Raw genomic sequence first — 18,470 nt, forward strand, 5'->3', positions numbered from 1 at the left:
CTTTGAGGGGTTTCCTATTCGCCCTGGTAGAATAGGTGGCGACTCTAAATAAATTTAATTTTTAGGGCAGGTTGCTACAGCTGGCGACTCTGCTGGGGAGTACAAAATTGTAAATTATTATGCTCCTATAGCTTTTGGCAGAGTTTAGGTTTTTGGCGAATTTTTTTTAGGGTTTGGCTAATTCGCCATTTTAGGGTTTATTTATTTTTTGTAAATATTTAAATTTTTATTTTATTTATTTATTTACAATTTCGTCTATTTACATCAGTTTAAGTAAATATTTGTTGTTTTACTACATTTTTGAACTATAAACAGCTGAATTTTGAGGTTAGTTTTTTTAAATATTTAAATTTAATTTTATTTATTTATTTACAGTCTTAAATTACCGTAATTTTTTTTACAGTAATTTAAATATTTATTTAATTGCTTATTTGTTTTACTGTATTTCTGGGTTACATATAAATTGTGATAAAATTTAAGTGTGGGAATTATCCTTAAGACCAGGGGGGACTTGAATCGCCTACGAGTCTTATTGATAACTCCACTCGGAGTGGGTTGAATATTCAGAAATGTCTAAAACGAGGCTTGACTTTGTTGAGGGCAGGACTGGGTATTTAGCTGATCTCTCCGAGAACCTACCCCAAAAATTCGAACCTCATGGATAAAATGAGTTGTTCTAAAATCCAAAGAGACAAAAGTCTCGGAGGCTACGAACTGCCCCATGAGACCTTCTAGAACAAACCCATGAGAAGGGTAGGCTCCCTAGAGCCGTTACGTCGAACCTATGAACCTAGGGCCAATGTGATTATGTGCTAAATATATGTGTTGTCTATTATTTGTTTATTTTTTTTATGTTTGCATGCATCATCCATCATATGCATTTTTATCAGGTCTTATCCATAAAAAAAATATATATAAAAATATATATATATTCTATACCATTGGAGAGAGAAAATTATTACTTATTATATTTAACCATTAGATTGAGAAGAATCAATGGTCTAGATTTGGAGTAAGTTATAATAACTTACTCCTGGAGTAAATATAACCCTCCTCAAATATATATATATATATATATATATATATATATATATATATATATATATATATATATATATATATATATATATATATATATATATTCTATTGGTGAATGTTCAGGAAAGATGAGTACTAAGAAGCCCATTATCTACTTTGCTGTTTCTACTCCAGACATCTAAAAACTGAAAATAATCAAGGAAAAATTACCATCAAGTGCTTTGGATAGGTTTATGATCCGCTATGGAAATATCTTGGATTTGCTGAGGGTAAAAGTTCAAGAGGAAGCTATCACCGCTTTGGTTCAATTCTATGATCCGCCGCTTAGATGTTTCACTTTTCAGGATTTTCAGTTGGCTCCAACTTTGGAGGAGATGGATGCTATGTTAGGATTTTCAAGGACTAAAAAGGAATTTTACACAGGGGTTGGTAAAGAAGTTGACTTTTCAGATTTGGCAAAAGCTTTGGGAGTATCCGCTACAGATTTGAAATCTAATTATAAAACTGATGGTGATGTACATGGGATCAAAAGATCTTACTTAGAAACTCAAGCTTTGAGTTATGCTCAAAAGAAACAATGGGACACTTGTGGACATTTATTGGCTCTCTTAATTTTTGGTGTTGTTTTATTGCCTAAAAATATTGATTACGTTGATCCGCTGCAATTCATGCTTTCACTTCATGTGCTGGTTTTATAGTTCTTCGCAGATCTCAATGTGGTTGTTTCTGAATTCTTCCTAGCTATATACATATGTTGCAGGAATGAAAAAGGAATTGGAGAAAAAGATTATGGAGCTCTTGGAGATAACTTAATGATTTATAATGATTGTGATTGGTTGTGTTATAATATTTAAAATATACTTGATGTATTAAATTAGAGCAAATATTTATAGGCTAAGAAACTAATATTTATATGCTTTTATATGGCTCTTGGATAAATCTACTTTTAATATAATAAAGTACAATACATATGAAATCCTATAATTATCCTTATAATCACCAATTTGAGGGTGATAATCGGGAACATAATGGTAATTGCATCTCCTTTATTATTTTAATTAATAAATAAATATTATAATTATTTAGTAACAATAATTACACCCCTTAACCAATTAAATTACACAAACCCTAATTATTACTAATTGTTACATTGGAACACGCTTTGTAACCAAATTCACACGGTTTTGTTTTTCCATGCATTGAAAAATACACCAGTTTTAATTTTTAGTCCATTCCAATTCTTTCTCACCAATTATAAATTAAGGCTGTTTTTCACTCACTATTACTCCTCTTTCAATGCTGCAAAACCCTTCAATTGCCTCCATTATTGTTCTTTACTCCTCTCATAAGTCTATATATTATGACATTTTATGTCCACCGATTCACACTTCCTACTCAACCAAAAAAGCATTACGGTAATGTTGTTCTGCATCTTCAATATGTTCCATACCCATCCAGAAAACTAACCGACATAAAATACAAATCAATTTTTTCCGCCCCATGCATAACAGAGTTTTTCATTTTAGATGTAGACTGTTTTAGATTAGTCATATGTTTTTAAATTAGTTAGATGCAGACTGTTTTCAGATTTCTTCTTGAACTTTGGTTTATTATGAGCAAAATTTCTGAAAGGGAAGATGTAATGTGTGTTATTTTTTGTGTAGGTAAGTTTTGGTTGTTTGAGTTTTTCTGGGCAAAAGAAATAATGACATTTGAAATGAAGAAATGAAAATATATATTTTTTCTTTTGTATTTTATTTAATTTTGATTCTTTCAAATTACTTTTTTTTTCTTCTAAAAAATAGGTTAAGGGAGTGGGGCAGTTACCATCCTCCACTTTTACTGTTTCTTAGTTTTTTTTCCATTTTATTTATTATTATTATTATTATTATTATTATTATTATTTTTATTTTATTTATTTTAAAACCGTAATTTTAATTCTAAAATAATTGTCTTATTTGTAAAAGTACCACATAATTTGAAATAATCTCATAATTTGTTATTAACTATATTATTATTTTTTATCAGATAACGAATTAATTATTGCATATTTACTGTCCTGATGTTTTGCCCACTTTATTATCTCAAAATACCCCTTATAAGAAAATAGGATCGCAATAAATTTTTCCATTTCATTGCACGTTATTCCACCCAGCCATTATCCATGGTAATGATGGCCTGGACTATAGCGTGCATATATCACTAGGTTGGTAATAAACTCTTCATATAATGGTTAACTCTTCCTTTTTCTACCCATTAAATAAAGTTACTTTTTTTTAATTTTATTTAATGTAAAAAACTTCTCTAAATATAATTTGAGTTGAGTATGTGGGCTAAACCGCAGTGTTTCAACACAACTCTCTAAACTATAAAACAACAACATTTTGAGATTATGGTATAATCAAATCGATCATCAATAATAATAATAATAACTAATAAATTATAAAACAGTATTTTGTAATTTGACATAGTGAATATTTTTTTGAAGATTGGAAATGCATAATTGAACCATGAAACAAATCAAATGGGTATGGAAGAATATGCAAGTGATTATATGATATCTAATGGTTTGTTCAAAAACATTATAATACAGACATATGAATTGTGTTTATATGATAGATGATTTTTTTAATCTTATTTTAAAAAAAATTAAATTTAAATAAATTAATTTTTTATAATTATACATACATATATAATTCTAAAACTAAAGAGATTCAATTTTAAAAAATAATTTTAAAGAATTTTCACAAATTAAAATTAAGTGTAATATTTAAAATAGTATTTATTTTTAAATTAATGATAATATATTGTATTAAAACAATATTAATGCTATAGTTTTTTTCTTGGCTACAAAGCTATAGCATTTTTGAACCATGATTTTAAAGAATTAAAAAATCAAAAGTATTCACCAAGGATAGAAATAATTTATTTTGACGGTAACATTTTTAAGATTATAAAATCGTATCATTTGAATCATTAAAAATATGTAAAATCATATTAAATAATAATAAATGTTCTATGTTTTTGTGACAATTTAGTTTTAAAAATGAAAAAAATCAAATGATCAATAATAAATCTTCATATTTGTATGTATTTCGGTTTAAAACCATTTAACATAGATCGATTTAAGACAATGTATAAATATATAAAAAAGTTTATGTTTGTGTATATTAAGAGAGCATATTGCATATTTTAAAACCGTATTCTTAATTCTAAAATAATTTTGTTATTCACATAATTTGAAATAATCTCATAATTTGATCCATTAATTTGTTATTAACAATATTATTATTTTTTATCAGATAACGAATTAATTATTGCATATTTACTGTCATGATATTTTGCCCACTTTATTATCTCAAAATACCTCTTTTTGTAGTCTAATTTGTTAATATCTTTCGCTTTTTAATTGTCCAATTCATGCTCAGGGTAATAATGATGAAATTAAATTGCATAAGAAAATAGGTTGCAATAAATTTTTCCTTTTTCATTGTAAGTTATTCCACCCAACCATTATCTATAGTAACTATGGCTATCCATACCATAGTAATGATGACCTATAGCGTGCATGTGTCACTAGGGTGGTAATAAACTCTTCATACAATGTTTAACTCTTTGTTTTTCTTCCCATTAAATAAAACTATTTCTTTGTTTATTTTATTTCATATAAAAAGTTTCTCTAAATATAATTTGAGTTGAGTATGTGGGCTAAACCGCCCTGTTTAACTTAATCCACATAAATCCGTAAATTAACCGAATTTAGCTTTATTTATCTGCAATTATTAACGTTTTCTAAGTAGCAATTAAAAAATAGGAGAAATTTGTCTATAACGCAACACAAAATATTTATTCTACTTCTCTAATTATAATGGATTAATTATGATAAATGCTAACTATAATAATAATATTTAATTTTAAAAATTATTTTATTATTTTAATTTAACTTGAATAATAATTAGAGCTAAGTATGCAAACCGACCCGTCCGTTTAACTCGATCTGCATAAATCCGCAAATTAAACGGTACAAATTAGTATGTTCATAATTATTAACAAGTTGTGATACGCGATAACATTTCAAAAAAAAAAATAGAATAAAATGTTCAACATAAAATATTTATTCAAATTCTTTAACTATAATGGATTAATTACAATAAATACTAATTATAATAATCGTGTTATAATTAATATTATAAAGTTAAATATATAATTGTATGTTTCTTTATTCCTAAACTCCACATTCAAATACAAAAACAAAAAGCTAATAATTTCAAACAAAAAATAAATACACATTGTGCGATGTGCGAACGTGTGAAATATAAAGTATTTAATTATCTAGGTTTTATAGTCTCTTAACAATTGAAATAAATGTGTGAGATATTGATTAAATATTATTATTGGTTTCTTTTATATATTTTTTATTATGAAATTATTTGCTCATGAGTTTTATATATGATTGTGAGAATAAAATGTATACGATAACAATTAAATTGACTCCTGAATTTTTTTTTCAAGTTCATTTAAACCATTCAGATTTTTTAATCCATATATCAAATTTCTATACTCATGTTGTCATTATATCTATAAAAAAAATTAGGAGAATGAAACTTCATTCCAATATTTGTGTTCTAAAATTTACATTCGAAGATTTGATGTATTTTTTAATCCATATATTTAAAGTTTTGATTTTTTCAAAGGTTTATTTTAATTTATTTATAATTCAAAATCAAAATTTAATTAACAAATAACTTTATAAAATAAAATACAAGAATAATAAATCATTAAGGAATATTTAAAAAACATAAGAAATTAATTTATTCAGTAATGTAATATTTAAACATTTTTATAATGAATTTTTTATATATTAATTATAATTAAAGATACTATTAAAGTATAATAAAGGATATTAAAAATTTCAATTATAAAAAATTGTTAGTAATTTTTTATGATAAAATGTTAACATTTATACTAAAGAAATTGCTACAAATATTTGTTTTTTTATAAAAAAAACATGATAAAATTATGATTGTAAATACATCAATTTTTTTATGAAAAACATACATTTTCGACGGGCCGAAACTTCTTATAAAATTAAATTTAACATGAGACAATTATGATTGATGAATACATAATTTCTTATATTTGTTTATTATTTATAACATTGTGCTATCCGTGCGAACGCACGGGTAGATGACTAATCATGATAGATTTATAACGATATTGTATGATGCATGCGAACGCACGGATAAATGACTACTTAATTATTATTTATTTTTTTACTAAAGTATATAACTCTAAGTAGATTAAATTAATATTTATATGACAATTATAATTTCAAATGTTTTTTCATTTTAATTTGCGTATCTTTTATATATATTTATTAACAATTGTAATATATTTATTTATTATTTATATCGACTTTGTATGACCCGTGCGAACGCACGGGTCCTTTCCTAGTTATGCTATATAGTAAAACTCTAATAGATTGTGTTGAAGCTATTTAGTTTTTTTTTTATAAAAACAATCAAGTATTTAGTATGAATTTTTAATTTATTTTTTTTGGAAAGTCCAATATTAATATTAGGTTGTGTCGAAGTTATTTTTTTGAAATTTTTTTATTCAATAATATGCATTCAATTCAAAATTTAAACAATAAATAAATTGAACAAACAATATATATAAAATAAAATATAACAAACAACAACGTTATTAGGGTGAAATATTAAGTGCATTCAAATTCAAATCAAAGAAAATAAATAAATAAATCATTGAACATTATTAGGGATAGAATTATTAAATGCATTCAAATTCAAATCAAAGAAAATAAATAAATAAATCAAAATTAAAAAATAATATAAAAATGTAACAAGAAGGGTGGGTGTGACAACTCAGCAGCATTAAATGCTAAAACAATATGGTGATAACATTTGTATAAAAAGACAATGGTGTCCTCTAATTCAATTAAAATGTGAATTGAATAAGTGAGGATAAACTTGGTTTTTAATAGATATATGATTTTTATAGATAGATAATAGAATAGATGGGTTACTTTGTTTATTTAATTATTTTAAATAAATGATGATTAAATTGAAATTGTTTCAACAATCTTACTGTTTGGCCTAACTTTTTGTTGACTTATATTCTACTTTAAAGGAGAAGTAGGGCCAAACAATATTTAGAAAAATTCCTTATAAAAAACTGACTTTTATTTTATGAATAAAAATATAATTTAAAGAGTTTTTATTAAAGCAGTTGAAAGTAACTTTATAATAATTTTTCGAAACATTTACTCGTACATAATTATATATTTTCGAATCTCAATGAATACAATTTATACTATCACATTATTGTAAATTATTTTTTAATTCTTCATTCCAACATACATTTTCATAAATCTTCCATTTTATTTTATTTTATCGAATTCAAAAAGAATATATTATTCATTCACATGCAAACATAATCTTCACATATTTTTAAATATTTATAAAAAAATACTCATTTAATTTTGTTAACATATTTCATATCATTTAGTATTATAGTAGTCCTTTATTTTAATTTGTATCCATTTTTTTAATCAAGGGATTATATTAATTCAAAAAACAGGTAATACAAGGGGATCGCTAGGATCCAGCCCTCAAATATATCAAAAGATAAAACCTACCGTTTAAGGCAACATTAAAATAGCTATATGTGGTCTAAGAAAATTATTAGTCTACCCTCTATAAACAATCAACTCAATGATTTTTTATCTATATTCATATTATTCACACTATGCCCAAAACAAATATCATTACGATATTTCTAAATCTCGTATATGGTCTTTGTAAATGCAAGCTTCATCAGGCTTTCCCTCCAACCTTTACCTTTATAATGTTGTAAGATCCAATTGAGTTAATCTTTTCATTCCATCGCGTCATGTTGTATCCTTATCCAATTCAACACTTTAGCCAAAACATCCTTCAATTCCAAGCAACCAAAGAAAAGGTGGTTAATAGTTTCATCTTGTACAACTAGAGCTGTCAAAATGGGCTACCCGGCCCTAAACGGGTCGGCCCTGGACTTTTCAGTGCGGGGACAAAAAGACCCTATTTAATATGGGCTTCGGGCAACCGGACCCTAAATGGGATTTTTTATTTAAAATAATTAAATAAAAACTCCATAATAATTATTATTAATAAAATTAAAAAATATGTTATTTTAAACACAATACATTTTAAGTACTATATTATCTTTTATAAATACTATAATGTGTTTCTAAATATAATATATATCTAAATTATATAAAATAATACTTGAATATTTATTTTATATAATTTAGATATATATTGTATTTAGAAACACATTATAGTATTTATAAAAGATAATATAGTGCTTAAAAATGTATTATATTTAAAATAACATAATTTTTAATTTTATTAATAATAAATATTAGTGAAAATAAAATATTAGTGAAAATACTGAATTTTGTTCATATTTTATTAATAATAAATATTAGTGAAAATACTGATTTTTGTTCATATTTTTATTGATAATAAATATTAGTGAAGATAAAATATTAGTGAAAATACTGATTTTTGTTCATATTCTATTATTTTTTCACTTTTTTTAGATTATTTCATCTATATATATATTAAATAAAATATTTTCATAGATATATATCAAACGATTTAGTTTAATTCTTTTTAAAGTTGAAAAATTATAAATATTATAAAAAAAACTTTAAGTTTATTTATAAAAATCTTTTTTTCAACTTCTATTTAATAATTGATTTTCTTTTAATACGTTTTTTATTGCCATATTATAACTTATTGAATTGTGATAAAAATAATTATTGAATTGTGATAAAAATAATTATTAAGATTTTATTAAAAATTATTGTAAATATAACATATTTACTATAGGTTTAGAATTTCTACTGGTTACACAGTTTGCACTTCAAATCATATTTTATGAATTAAAATTTATCAATGATGCAGGTTGGTTCATTTAACTAACTAACAGAAAACAATATAGGCATAAAAAATACTCATATTATTCAATATTTTATTTTCTAATAAAGAAATTACACTAGAATATTACACTACTAAAGTTCCCTTCTACTTTCTTGCAGTATCAAGCTTAAATTCCTCACCTATAAGTTGTTTCAAATTTGTAAGATCTACAATAACAAACTCAGATGAGTTATTAACATCTGTCTCCAAAACTCTCTCCCTCATTGAAATCTTTCCATTATTCACAACTCTCACCACACTCTTATTCTTAGGCACTCCCAAGAAAGTAACCTTTTCTATGATCCATTTTTTATCCAAAGCAAATTTTCCGTTAGTCACATTAGATCTAACAGAAACACTAGTATCATTCCATTCACCATAAAATCTAACAAATGTCCATTGCTCTTTCGCTTCTAGATCAACCGCCTCGCCATCATCCAAATAAACATGTCCATAACTGTTTCCAGTTCCATTGAAAACAACCACAAGCTGGAATGAGGTGTTTCGCGCCGCTTCCGTTGTCATTGCTTCCCCTTGTAAGGCCAAAATGTTACCTTCTCCAACATGCACATTTATGTGATCAGATGGTGCATCAAGTTTGACAGTTTTTCCGGATTCAGCATTCACTGAGTTTGACAAGTTAAAGAGATCAAACCAATTTCCTTTGGGAAAGTATGCATCAACGGTCGTTGCACCGGATTGTAGTACAGGTGAGACTAGAACTCCTTTGCCTAGTAGAAACTGTGAATTTATTTCATACGTTGCAGAATCCTCGGGGAATGAAAAGAATAGCGGCCGCGCAATTGGTGTCCCGTTTTTACTTGATTCGTACATCAGTGTGTAGAAATACGGAAGAAGGCGATAACGAAGGCCGAGCACTTTTTTAGCAGATGCTGTAACTGATTCCCATAGGTAAAGCTCTTGCCTGTTGGAGTTTTTATCTGAATGATCTCTTGCAAAGGGGTAAAATGCCCCCAACTACATCAAGAAAAATAAAAAGTAATATTAAACCTTATGGTAAATTTACGGATACTAGCAAATTTTGTGGATGATGAATGCTTGTTACCTGGATCCAGCGCTGACAAAGTTCTTCATTTGTGTTACCTTGGAAGCCACATATATCTGCACCAACCATTGGAACTCCAAAGATTCCAAAGTTCAATATTGTTGGAATTGAGTATGCTAAATCATTCCAGTTAGCAGCATTATCTCCTGTCCAATGAGCTGTATACCTGCCAGAGCTTATAAAAGTTGACCTCGTCAAAATGAACGGCCTTTTACCAGTTACATTTACCAAGGCCTTGTTTGTTGTTTTGGAATTCAAAAGTCCGTACAAATTGTGAGCATCATACTCAGTGACATTACCATAATGGATGGCTGTTGCTGGCACTGTTCTATCGTTAATCGGTCTTTGACCTCCGTTACTGTTAATTTTGTAGGGAGGGTTGTCAAGAGTAGAATTTTCGAAGCTAGGAGAAGTCATGAAATTAGCTAACTCATTCATGTCAAGCCAAAGACCATCAAAAGGGAGCTTTTCTCTAAACAGTTTAATTTCTTCCTCCCAAAAGCCTTGGCTGTTAGGATTAAGAAAATCAGGAAAGAAAACTTGTCCAGGCCAAACTTGACCTTGATAATTGGTTCCATTTCTCTTTATGTAGATATCAGCTTTCAAGCCTCTATTATAGGTATCATATGTGTCATTTATACCAATACCTGTGTACAAAATTGTCTCAAATCAATTACATATGCCACTATAGCTGTAGTCTACAACATTGAGTAGAGTAAGTTTAGTTTCAAAGATGTTTTATGGTGTTAGAATAAAGTACCTGGATCTATAATAGGCACATATTTTTGACCATTTTTGTGAAGAGTATCAACGAAAGCCTTCATCTTATCGAGCGGATAATTAACAGGATCGAGTGTGAAAATTTTATATTTATCCATGTAATCAATATCTGTCCACATAACTTCAAGAGGTATACCAGATTTTGAATAGTTCTGTACCACCTCAGTGATATCATTTACATCCTTGTAGCCATATCGACACTGATGAAAACCTTCACAAAGAGTTAACAATAATGTGGATTAGCATAGAAGTTTGATATAACGAATCAGCATGAGTAGAAGGACAAAAAAGGAATGAAACCATGTTGAACTAACTTACCAAAAGACCAATAAGGCATAGGAGCAGGCCTACCAATGAGTTGAGTGTACTGATCCAAAACCAATTCAGGAGAAGAGCCAGCAAAGAAATAGAAATCAAAAACACCACCAATCGCCTTATAAGTAAGACGATCACCATTATAAGCAACATCCATTCCATTACTATTAAGAAACAAAACACCATGCGTGGTTCCGTTTTTCACTTTTCCGTCCGATGAACCCTTTCTCACGTCCAAATAAAATGGATGAGAGCCATAAAGGTTAACATTAACACTGGAACTAGGAATATCTGCATTCCAGAAAGTGAAATTATTGCCTGCTTGCAACTTAAAGGTACTCTTAGTGTGCTCTCCAAAACCAAACAGAGAAGATCTGTCTGAAGGTAGAGAGGTAGAAAGCTGCAAGTATTGATCTTTAAACACCAGAAACTGTTCCGAGTTTGAAGGGTCTTGTGGTGAAGTGTTGAAGAGTGTGTCATTCGAGGATTTGCGAGTGATGGTGAATCCAAATGGACTAGTGTTGTTGAGTGTGAAGATAAGGTCTGAATCTGGATGTGTAAGTGTGTGTGTTGAGTTTTGATCTTCGGCTAGAATATGATGAGATAGAGAAAAAGAAGAAGATGATGATTCTCTAGGAATCACTTCTTGTGGAATTTCCCATCTTTTATTATTTGAATCAATGATTCTTACTCTTAATCTATCCTTGGTCTCAAAACTGCAATGCAGAATTAAAAAAAAAAAAAGTTAGAAAGATGGACATAATCATATAATTATATTTGTTGGGACATGAAAATAACAGTAAATTATGATTGGTTACCTGACAGTGAGGTTGAGGAGTTGAATGTCTGTTCCAAAAACTGAGGAGGAATTGATGAGTTTAAGAGTAGCACTCAAAGAATTTGCTGTCGTGTTGGTTACATTTGTGATTGTGTACCCATAACCAACCTGTTCATCAGCTACACTTTGAAATATGACTATGCAGAAAATGAAACATAAAGTAAAGGTTTGAATTCTAACCATTTTGGTTGTTTTGATGTGTTTGAGGAATAGAGGATAGAAAATCTTTATATAAGCAAACAATGATGAGATGGCATTAAAATTCATTAAGACAATATTTATTTCGTTAATCCAATAAATATTTTATTTTAATTCATCAGTTATATAAAAATTACTTTTAATGAATATTCCTTATATGAAAAAGATTATTTGACGAATTAAGTTCATTTTAGCTTTGACCAATTCTAACCATATGGATGGATACCATCTCTCTAACCATATGGATGGATACCATCTCTCTAATTTAGAATAAATTATTTTATTTAATTAATATTTTTATATATTATTCTTTTTTATTTTCAAATTTGTAAAAAATTATTTTTAAATTTCTTATCTTTTACAAAATTTTATTTTAAAAATAAAAAAAATATTTTTTTATCACATCTGACGTGGTTGTTGATTTCATATACTCAATTTCATTAATGGTATTCTTTTGTTGGACTTTCTTTTGAACCACTTTTAATATATCATTTATCATTTATTTCAATTACGGAATGAATTTTTTTTTTTTTTTATGTTTAGTTTTAATGTATTTGAGGAAAAGAGGATAGAAAATTTTCTTTTATAAGTAAGGAATAATGAGATTGCAATAAAATCCATTAAAGACAATATTTATTTAGTTAACCCAATAAACATTTTATTTAATTCATCAGTTACATAAAAATTACTTTTAATGGATATTCCTTATATAAAAAAATTATTTAATGGATAAAGTTTATTTCATCTTTTTAACCAATTCTTACCATATAGATTGATATAGTCTCTTATTTTATAAATTCAATAAATTATATATTATTTTTAAAATCTTATATATTTTTGAAATTTCTAACTAATCTTAAGAAGAATTTATTTTATTTAATTAATTTTTTTTACAAGTAGATATTTTTAATTTTTAAATTCACAAAAAAAACTATTTAAAATTTTTTCTTTCTTAAATAATTTTATTTTTAAATCATATAAATACACAACTTATGTGGCTGTCGATTTGGGACACTAGCTACTATTAGTGCAATCAATTTCATTAATGATATGTTCTGTCGGAGTTTATCTTCAACCATTTTTTTAGCGCGTTGTTTTCCACTAGGGGAAGAAACAATGTATTTTTTATGTTTAGTTTTGAATTTTTGATGTGTTTCAGGAAAAGAGGATAAAAAATCTTTTATACTATAAGAAAAGAATAATTAGGTGGCAATAAAATCCATTGCAAAAATATTTATTCAGTCAGTCAATCCAATAACTAATCCATTTAAGTTATCAGTTACATAAAAAAAATTATTTAATGGATTTGATCCCATTCATCAGTTTCATAAAAATTATGAGACCTACACCCGTGCGCACGGATAAGTTTTGAATAGTTATTATATACAATTTTTAATAAAATTTATAAATAATTTATAATCTTATTAATTAAAAGTGGAAGCAATAGAAAGTATTTATTGTCATGTGTACGCGGTTTTTTTCTATTTGTCTTAATGGATTATGATAATTTATTTAGTTTTAATTAATTTATTAATCATTTATCTTTTTTATATAAATTTTAAAAAATTTAGAATTAGGAAATTCAAAAGTCCTTATTTTTCATGTGTGCGCGGTTTCTTTCTATTTGTCTTAATGGATTATTATAGTTTATTTAATTTTAATTAATTAATTAATCATTTATCTTTTTTATATAAATTTAAAAAAATTTAGATTAGAAAATAAGAGACTTAACAACTTTAATATATAAGATAAATAAAACAAATAAGAATCAAGTGAAAAATCATTTATGGAGATAATTAAATAAAATAAATAATAAATTAATTATAATTTATGAAATTAAAAAATTATCCTTCATTTTGGTGTCATATTTTTGTTTAAGAAATCATTTATAAAATAAAAGTATTATTAAAACAAAAAGATGTAGAATTATAAAATAAATAAAATTTCATATTAGTCTAAATTATTAAAATTAAATGCATCTTGTAATATCAAAGTACGTAAGACATTTACCAATGGCATAAAAAGTAAAATATTGTAGTTGAGATTAAATAGCATAATAAGATAGTTAAGTGTAAGATTGAGTGACATGAGAAAATAAAAAATTGTCATTGAGATGAAATATGAATAACTTATACACGAAGATACATGGGTGAGATTCAAATGGAGTATAATGGAGAATGATATCAATGAGATTAAAATGGATTTCATTAAAGAAATTGTGCAGTTATTTATGAGTGGAGTGAGTAGGAGTAATTTAGAGTCCAATTTTTTCAACCATTTTTTAAATTGATAATAATTAATGATAATTAATGATAATAACAACAATAATAATAATAATAATTAATAATTAATAATTAATGATATTTAATTTTTTATTTAATTAATTACTTAATTATTTATTAAAAATTTTGGCGGAAAATTTAGATGGAAAGAACTTCTAGAATCATAATTTAGTATGAAGATAATTTAGTATGAGATCGAAGTTAAAAATTAAAACTCATAAACTCCATTTCAATCAACTTCACATTTTAGATAACAAATTATATTATTTAAATAAGGGTAATGCTAACGAGTGCCCCCGGGACACTGGTTAAGAGATTAAAAAAGTAAGTTAAGCATCATTTAATAAAGTAAAAAGATATATTTTTACCTAAAATATATGTATTCAATGCATTGAAAACATAAATGTTTAACTTTTTTAAAGAATATTCTGTGTATTCAATATATTGAACCTTGAATATTTTCTTTATTTAGAATGTTTAACCAGTGCCCCTGAGGCACTCGTTAGCATGACCCCTTTAAATAATTAGTATCAACCAAAACTAAAATATCTAAAAGTTTTGTGAAATACATAAAGACTTAGGTTAAATATCTAATAGTATAGTTACATGCTTGTTTTGGCGACGCTTCTTTATTAAACAATTAAAAATAAATATGAGAAATTATTAAGTTAGTGGGAAAAATTAATTATTTTAAATAATATAAAATTAAAAATAAATTATTACTTAGTGGAAGAAAATTTAATTTTATTAAACAATTAAAAATAAATATGAGAAATTATTAAGTTAGTTGGAGAAATATTAGTTATTTTAAATAATATAAAATTAAAAATAAATTATTACTTATTGGAAGAAAAGTTAATTTTATTAAACAATTAAAAATTAATATGAGAAATTATTAAGTTAGTGGGAGAAAAAATTAGTTATTTTAAATAATATAAAATTAATTAATTAATTAATTAATTAATATGATAAATTACTAAAATAAATAAGTAATAATGAAATTACTCAAATAACCCTAATTTTGGTTCCAAAATATACTGAATGACTTAACAACTTTAATTAAGAAGATTTAATGGATTTATCAAATCCATCTCTTTTATAAGTTTGATGATACATATTTTATTTTTAAAATTTTACAAAAATAAATTTACTTTTAACTCATTTTAAGAAAAATATTCTATTTAATTAATTTTTTCAATCAATTAATTTTTTTTAACCAAATCAATTAATTTTCTTTTAAAATTCATAAAAAATATTATTTTAAAAATCATATAAATATTCTCTCTCTTCACAACTGATGTTGTTGTCGAACTCAGACAACGGGAATTCTTAGTGCAATAAATTTTATTGATGGTGTTTTGGACCGACCACGAGTGAAATATACCAGAGGCCCGTTTACCATTCCCGAAGGACTAAGCCAAGACGAAAAAAGTTCACACACTTTTCATATTTCGCTCTATACATTTTTTAACCCTTGCCACTTAAGACCTAATTACTAGCATGTCATCCTTATCCAAGTATGGAAAATAGGTTTTACTAATCCAATTAATCTCAATGATAAAACACTCATTAAGGACTTAGAGCATGATTAAGAAATGAGGGTGTTACAAGTACCTTTAATATATCACAATAATTATTTGATTAATATCCTAACATATGCATCAATTAGAACAGGAGAATGTGGGATGTTACATTTTCTCCCATTAACTAATTGTGTCCTCGAAGCGAGTCTCCTATGTGTTTATTCCCTTGAGAATTTTGTGTTCCCTAGAGGTCAACCTTCAGTTAGAGGCGATTAAGTTTGATCATCTAATATAGTTGTTGAAATTATAGTATTAACCCTTTGGTTAGTATAAACCTTTCATATCCCCAGCAAGAGAACTCTCCATAAACTCATAACATAACATATCATTTCATCAAAGGAACAAAATTTGGGTCTGTTTTTTTGTATTTAACAGTCTTCCACCATGATAATTTGAAGAATGACATCCCCCATATTCTTCGGTTAAAGATATTTAAATAGGGACAACTGTCATACCCTAATTTTACCCCAACCTATTCATTCATTGAATCCTTTGTGTCATTGTTCAGTCATTCATGCATTATTTCAGTAAATGTTATCATTAGTGTTAGATTCGTGATTTTGTGGTTGACATTAATTTTGCTAAAACATGGTTCTTATCTGATGTTGTAACATCTTGACCAACTACCATGACACGTTCTGCTGTCATGAGCTTTGACAGATGTTCTACCAGATGTTGTGACATGCTATACCAAAACATCATGACAGTTCAGACTGGTTTTAAATCATTGAAGATTTGATTGAAAATTATGAGATTCTGGAAGGTTCTAGTGCTCATACAGGCACAATTAATCAAGGATATTTTAAAGACAATGCATATTTGATTTAGTTTCATAAGAAGGATCTTTGATACTTTTTTAGAAACTTGGATTTAATTTTATTTGAATTGTTCCTATTTTGTGTAAATATCTTGCAGCTAATTGAAAAAGGAGAAGATTGAATTTGATTCAAGAGTCCAAGCCCATACTGCAGAAGTCTATAAATAAGGACTTGTTAAACCTAGTATAGCAAGCATTCACAACAAAAAGAATGGATGCAAAATAAGGGTTTAGGTTTTGAGAGGAGTTCGAGTTATTTGTGTTTTTCTTTGTATGTCACTAATGTATATTTTGATGCATTGAGTTTGACTGATTGTTACTAGATTATATATCAAGTTATTATTCTTGGTTGAAGCTTTTAAGCAAGACCAAGTCTTATTCTTAGTTAAGGTTCTTGACTAAGTATTGTTTATTGGAAGTGTAATCTTCTATTTGGTTCTTTGGTATTATTGTTGGGATTGTAAATGTTTTTATCATTGAGGTGATAGTGGAAAGTCAGATGGGGTTCTCATATCTAGGAGGTTCATAGGTAGAAATTGCATATAAGTAATGATTAAGTGATAAATTATAAACTGGGATTGTTTAGGCTTTAAACTACTAATATTATAGTAGATTTCTTTCCTGGCTTGGTAGCTCCCAGGGTAGGTGACGTTGCATTGAACTGGGTTGACAATTATCTATGTTATTTATCATTCTTTAATTTATTACAGTTTTGATGTACCTGTTCTGTCAGTCAACATATGTTATAACATTTTTCTTGAATTGTATCAGTTTTGACATCTGTATTGTAAGTGCCAGAATTTCAATTGGCGTCCGAGCAGGCACTCTGTTATGTTTATTGGGTGAGCTACATAGAGAATATTTTTTGGCACTATGGATAAGGAAGGAAGATACAAAAATAAACCACCTTTGTTAGATGGTTCAAATTATGACTGGTGGAAGGTCAGAATGGATGCTTTTCTGAAATCCATAGACGATAAGGCTTGGAATGTTGTTTTGAAATGATGGAAGCATCCTGTTGAAAAGGACAAACAAGGGAACGTGTCCTTAAAACCTGGAGAAGATTGGTCTGATGAGGATGATAAATTAGCTCTTAGAAATTACAAGGCTTTAAATGCTCTATTCAATGGAGTAGACACGAATGTTTTCAGGGTGATCAATACATGTATTGTAGCCAAGGATGCCTGGGAAATCCTCATAACAACTCATGAAGGTACATCTAAATTGAAGATGTCTAGACTTCAGCTTCTCACTTCTAAATTTGAAAATCTGAAGATGAATAATGATGAGACTATCCAGGAATATAATATGAAGATTCTTGAAATAGCAAATGCATCTAGTGCCTTGGGAGAAAAGATGTCATAAGAAAAGTTTGTAAGAAAGATTTTTAGGTCTCTACCTAGGAAATTTGACATGAACCTGACAACCATTGAAGAAGCTCATGACCTCAGCACTATGAGGGTTGATGAACTTGTTGACTCACTTCAAATTTTTGAATTGACTATTAGTGACAAGTCTGAGAAAAAGAACAAAAGCATAGCTCCTGAAATGTTACCATTGTAAAA

At 27.0% G+C, this 18,470-nt stretch overlaps 1 protein-coding gene across 1 annotated transcript; it reads right to left on the bottom strand.

Moving 5' to 3' along the window:
* Positions 1–9,045: 9,045 nt before the first annotated feature.
* Positions 9,046–12,214, bottom strand: LOC131599804 (alpha-glucosidase-like). The gene is made up of 5 exons (XM_058872056.1): positions 12,006–12,214; positions 11,191–11,903; positions 10,853–11,083; positions 10,093–10,739; positions 9,046–10,004 (listed from the first exon to the last, which is right to left on the bottom strand). Exons 1-5 carry the CDS (start codon positions 12,206–12,208, stop codon positions 9,132–9,134), a joined length of 2,667 nt encoding a protein of 888 aa, XP_058728039.1. The 5' UTR covers positions 12,209–12,214; the 3' UTR covers positions 9,046–9,131.
* Positions 12,215–18,470: the final 6,256 nt, after the last annotated feature.

This window comes from Vicia villosa, linkage group LG4 (assembly GCF_029867415.1).
Source record: "Vicia villosa cultivar HV-30 ecotype Madison, WI linkage group LG4, Vvil1.0, whole genome shotgun sequence".
Lineage (NCBI taxonomy): Eukaryota > Viridiplantae > Streptophyta > Magnoliopsida > Fabales > Fabaceae > Vicia > Vicia villosa.

Bases quoted from the DNA above. Each gene is read 5' to 3' on its own strand.
- LOC131599804 (XM_058872056.1), bottom strand. From the start codon at position 12,208: ATGGTTAGAATTCAAACCTTTACTTTATGTTTCATTTTCTGCATAGTC. The intron at 11,904-12,005 runs GTAACCAATCAT...TCTGCATTGCAG, and splicing joins CTCCTCAACCTCACTGTCAG to TTTTGAGACCAAGGATAGAT. The intron at 11,084-11,190 runs GTAAGTTAGTTC...CTCTTTGTGAAG, and splicing joins TATGCCTTATTGGTCTTTTG to GTTTTCATCAGTGTCGATAT.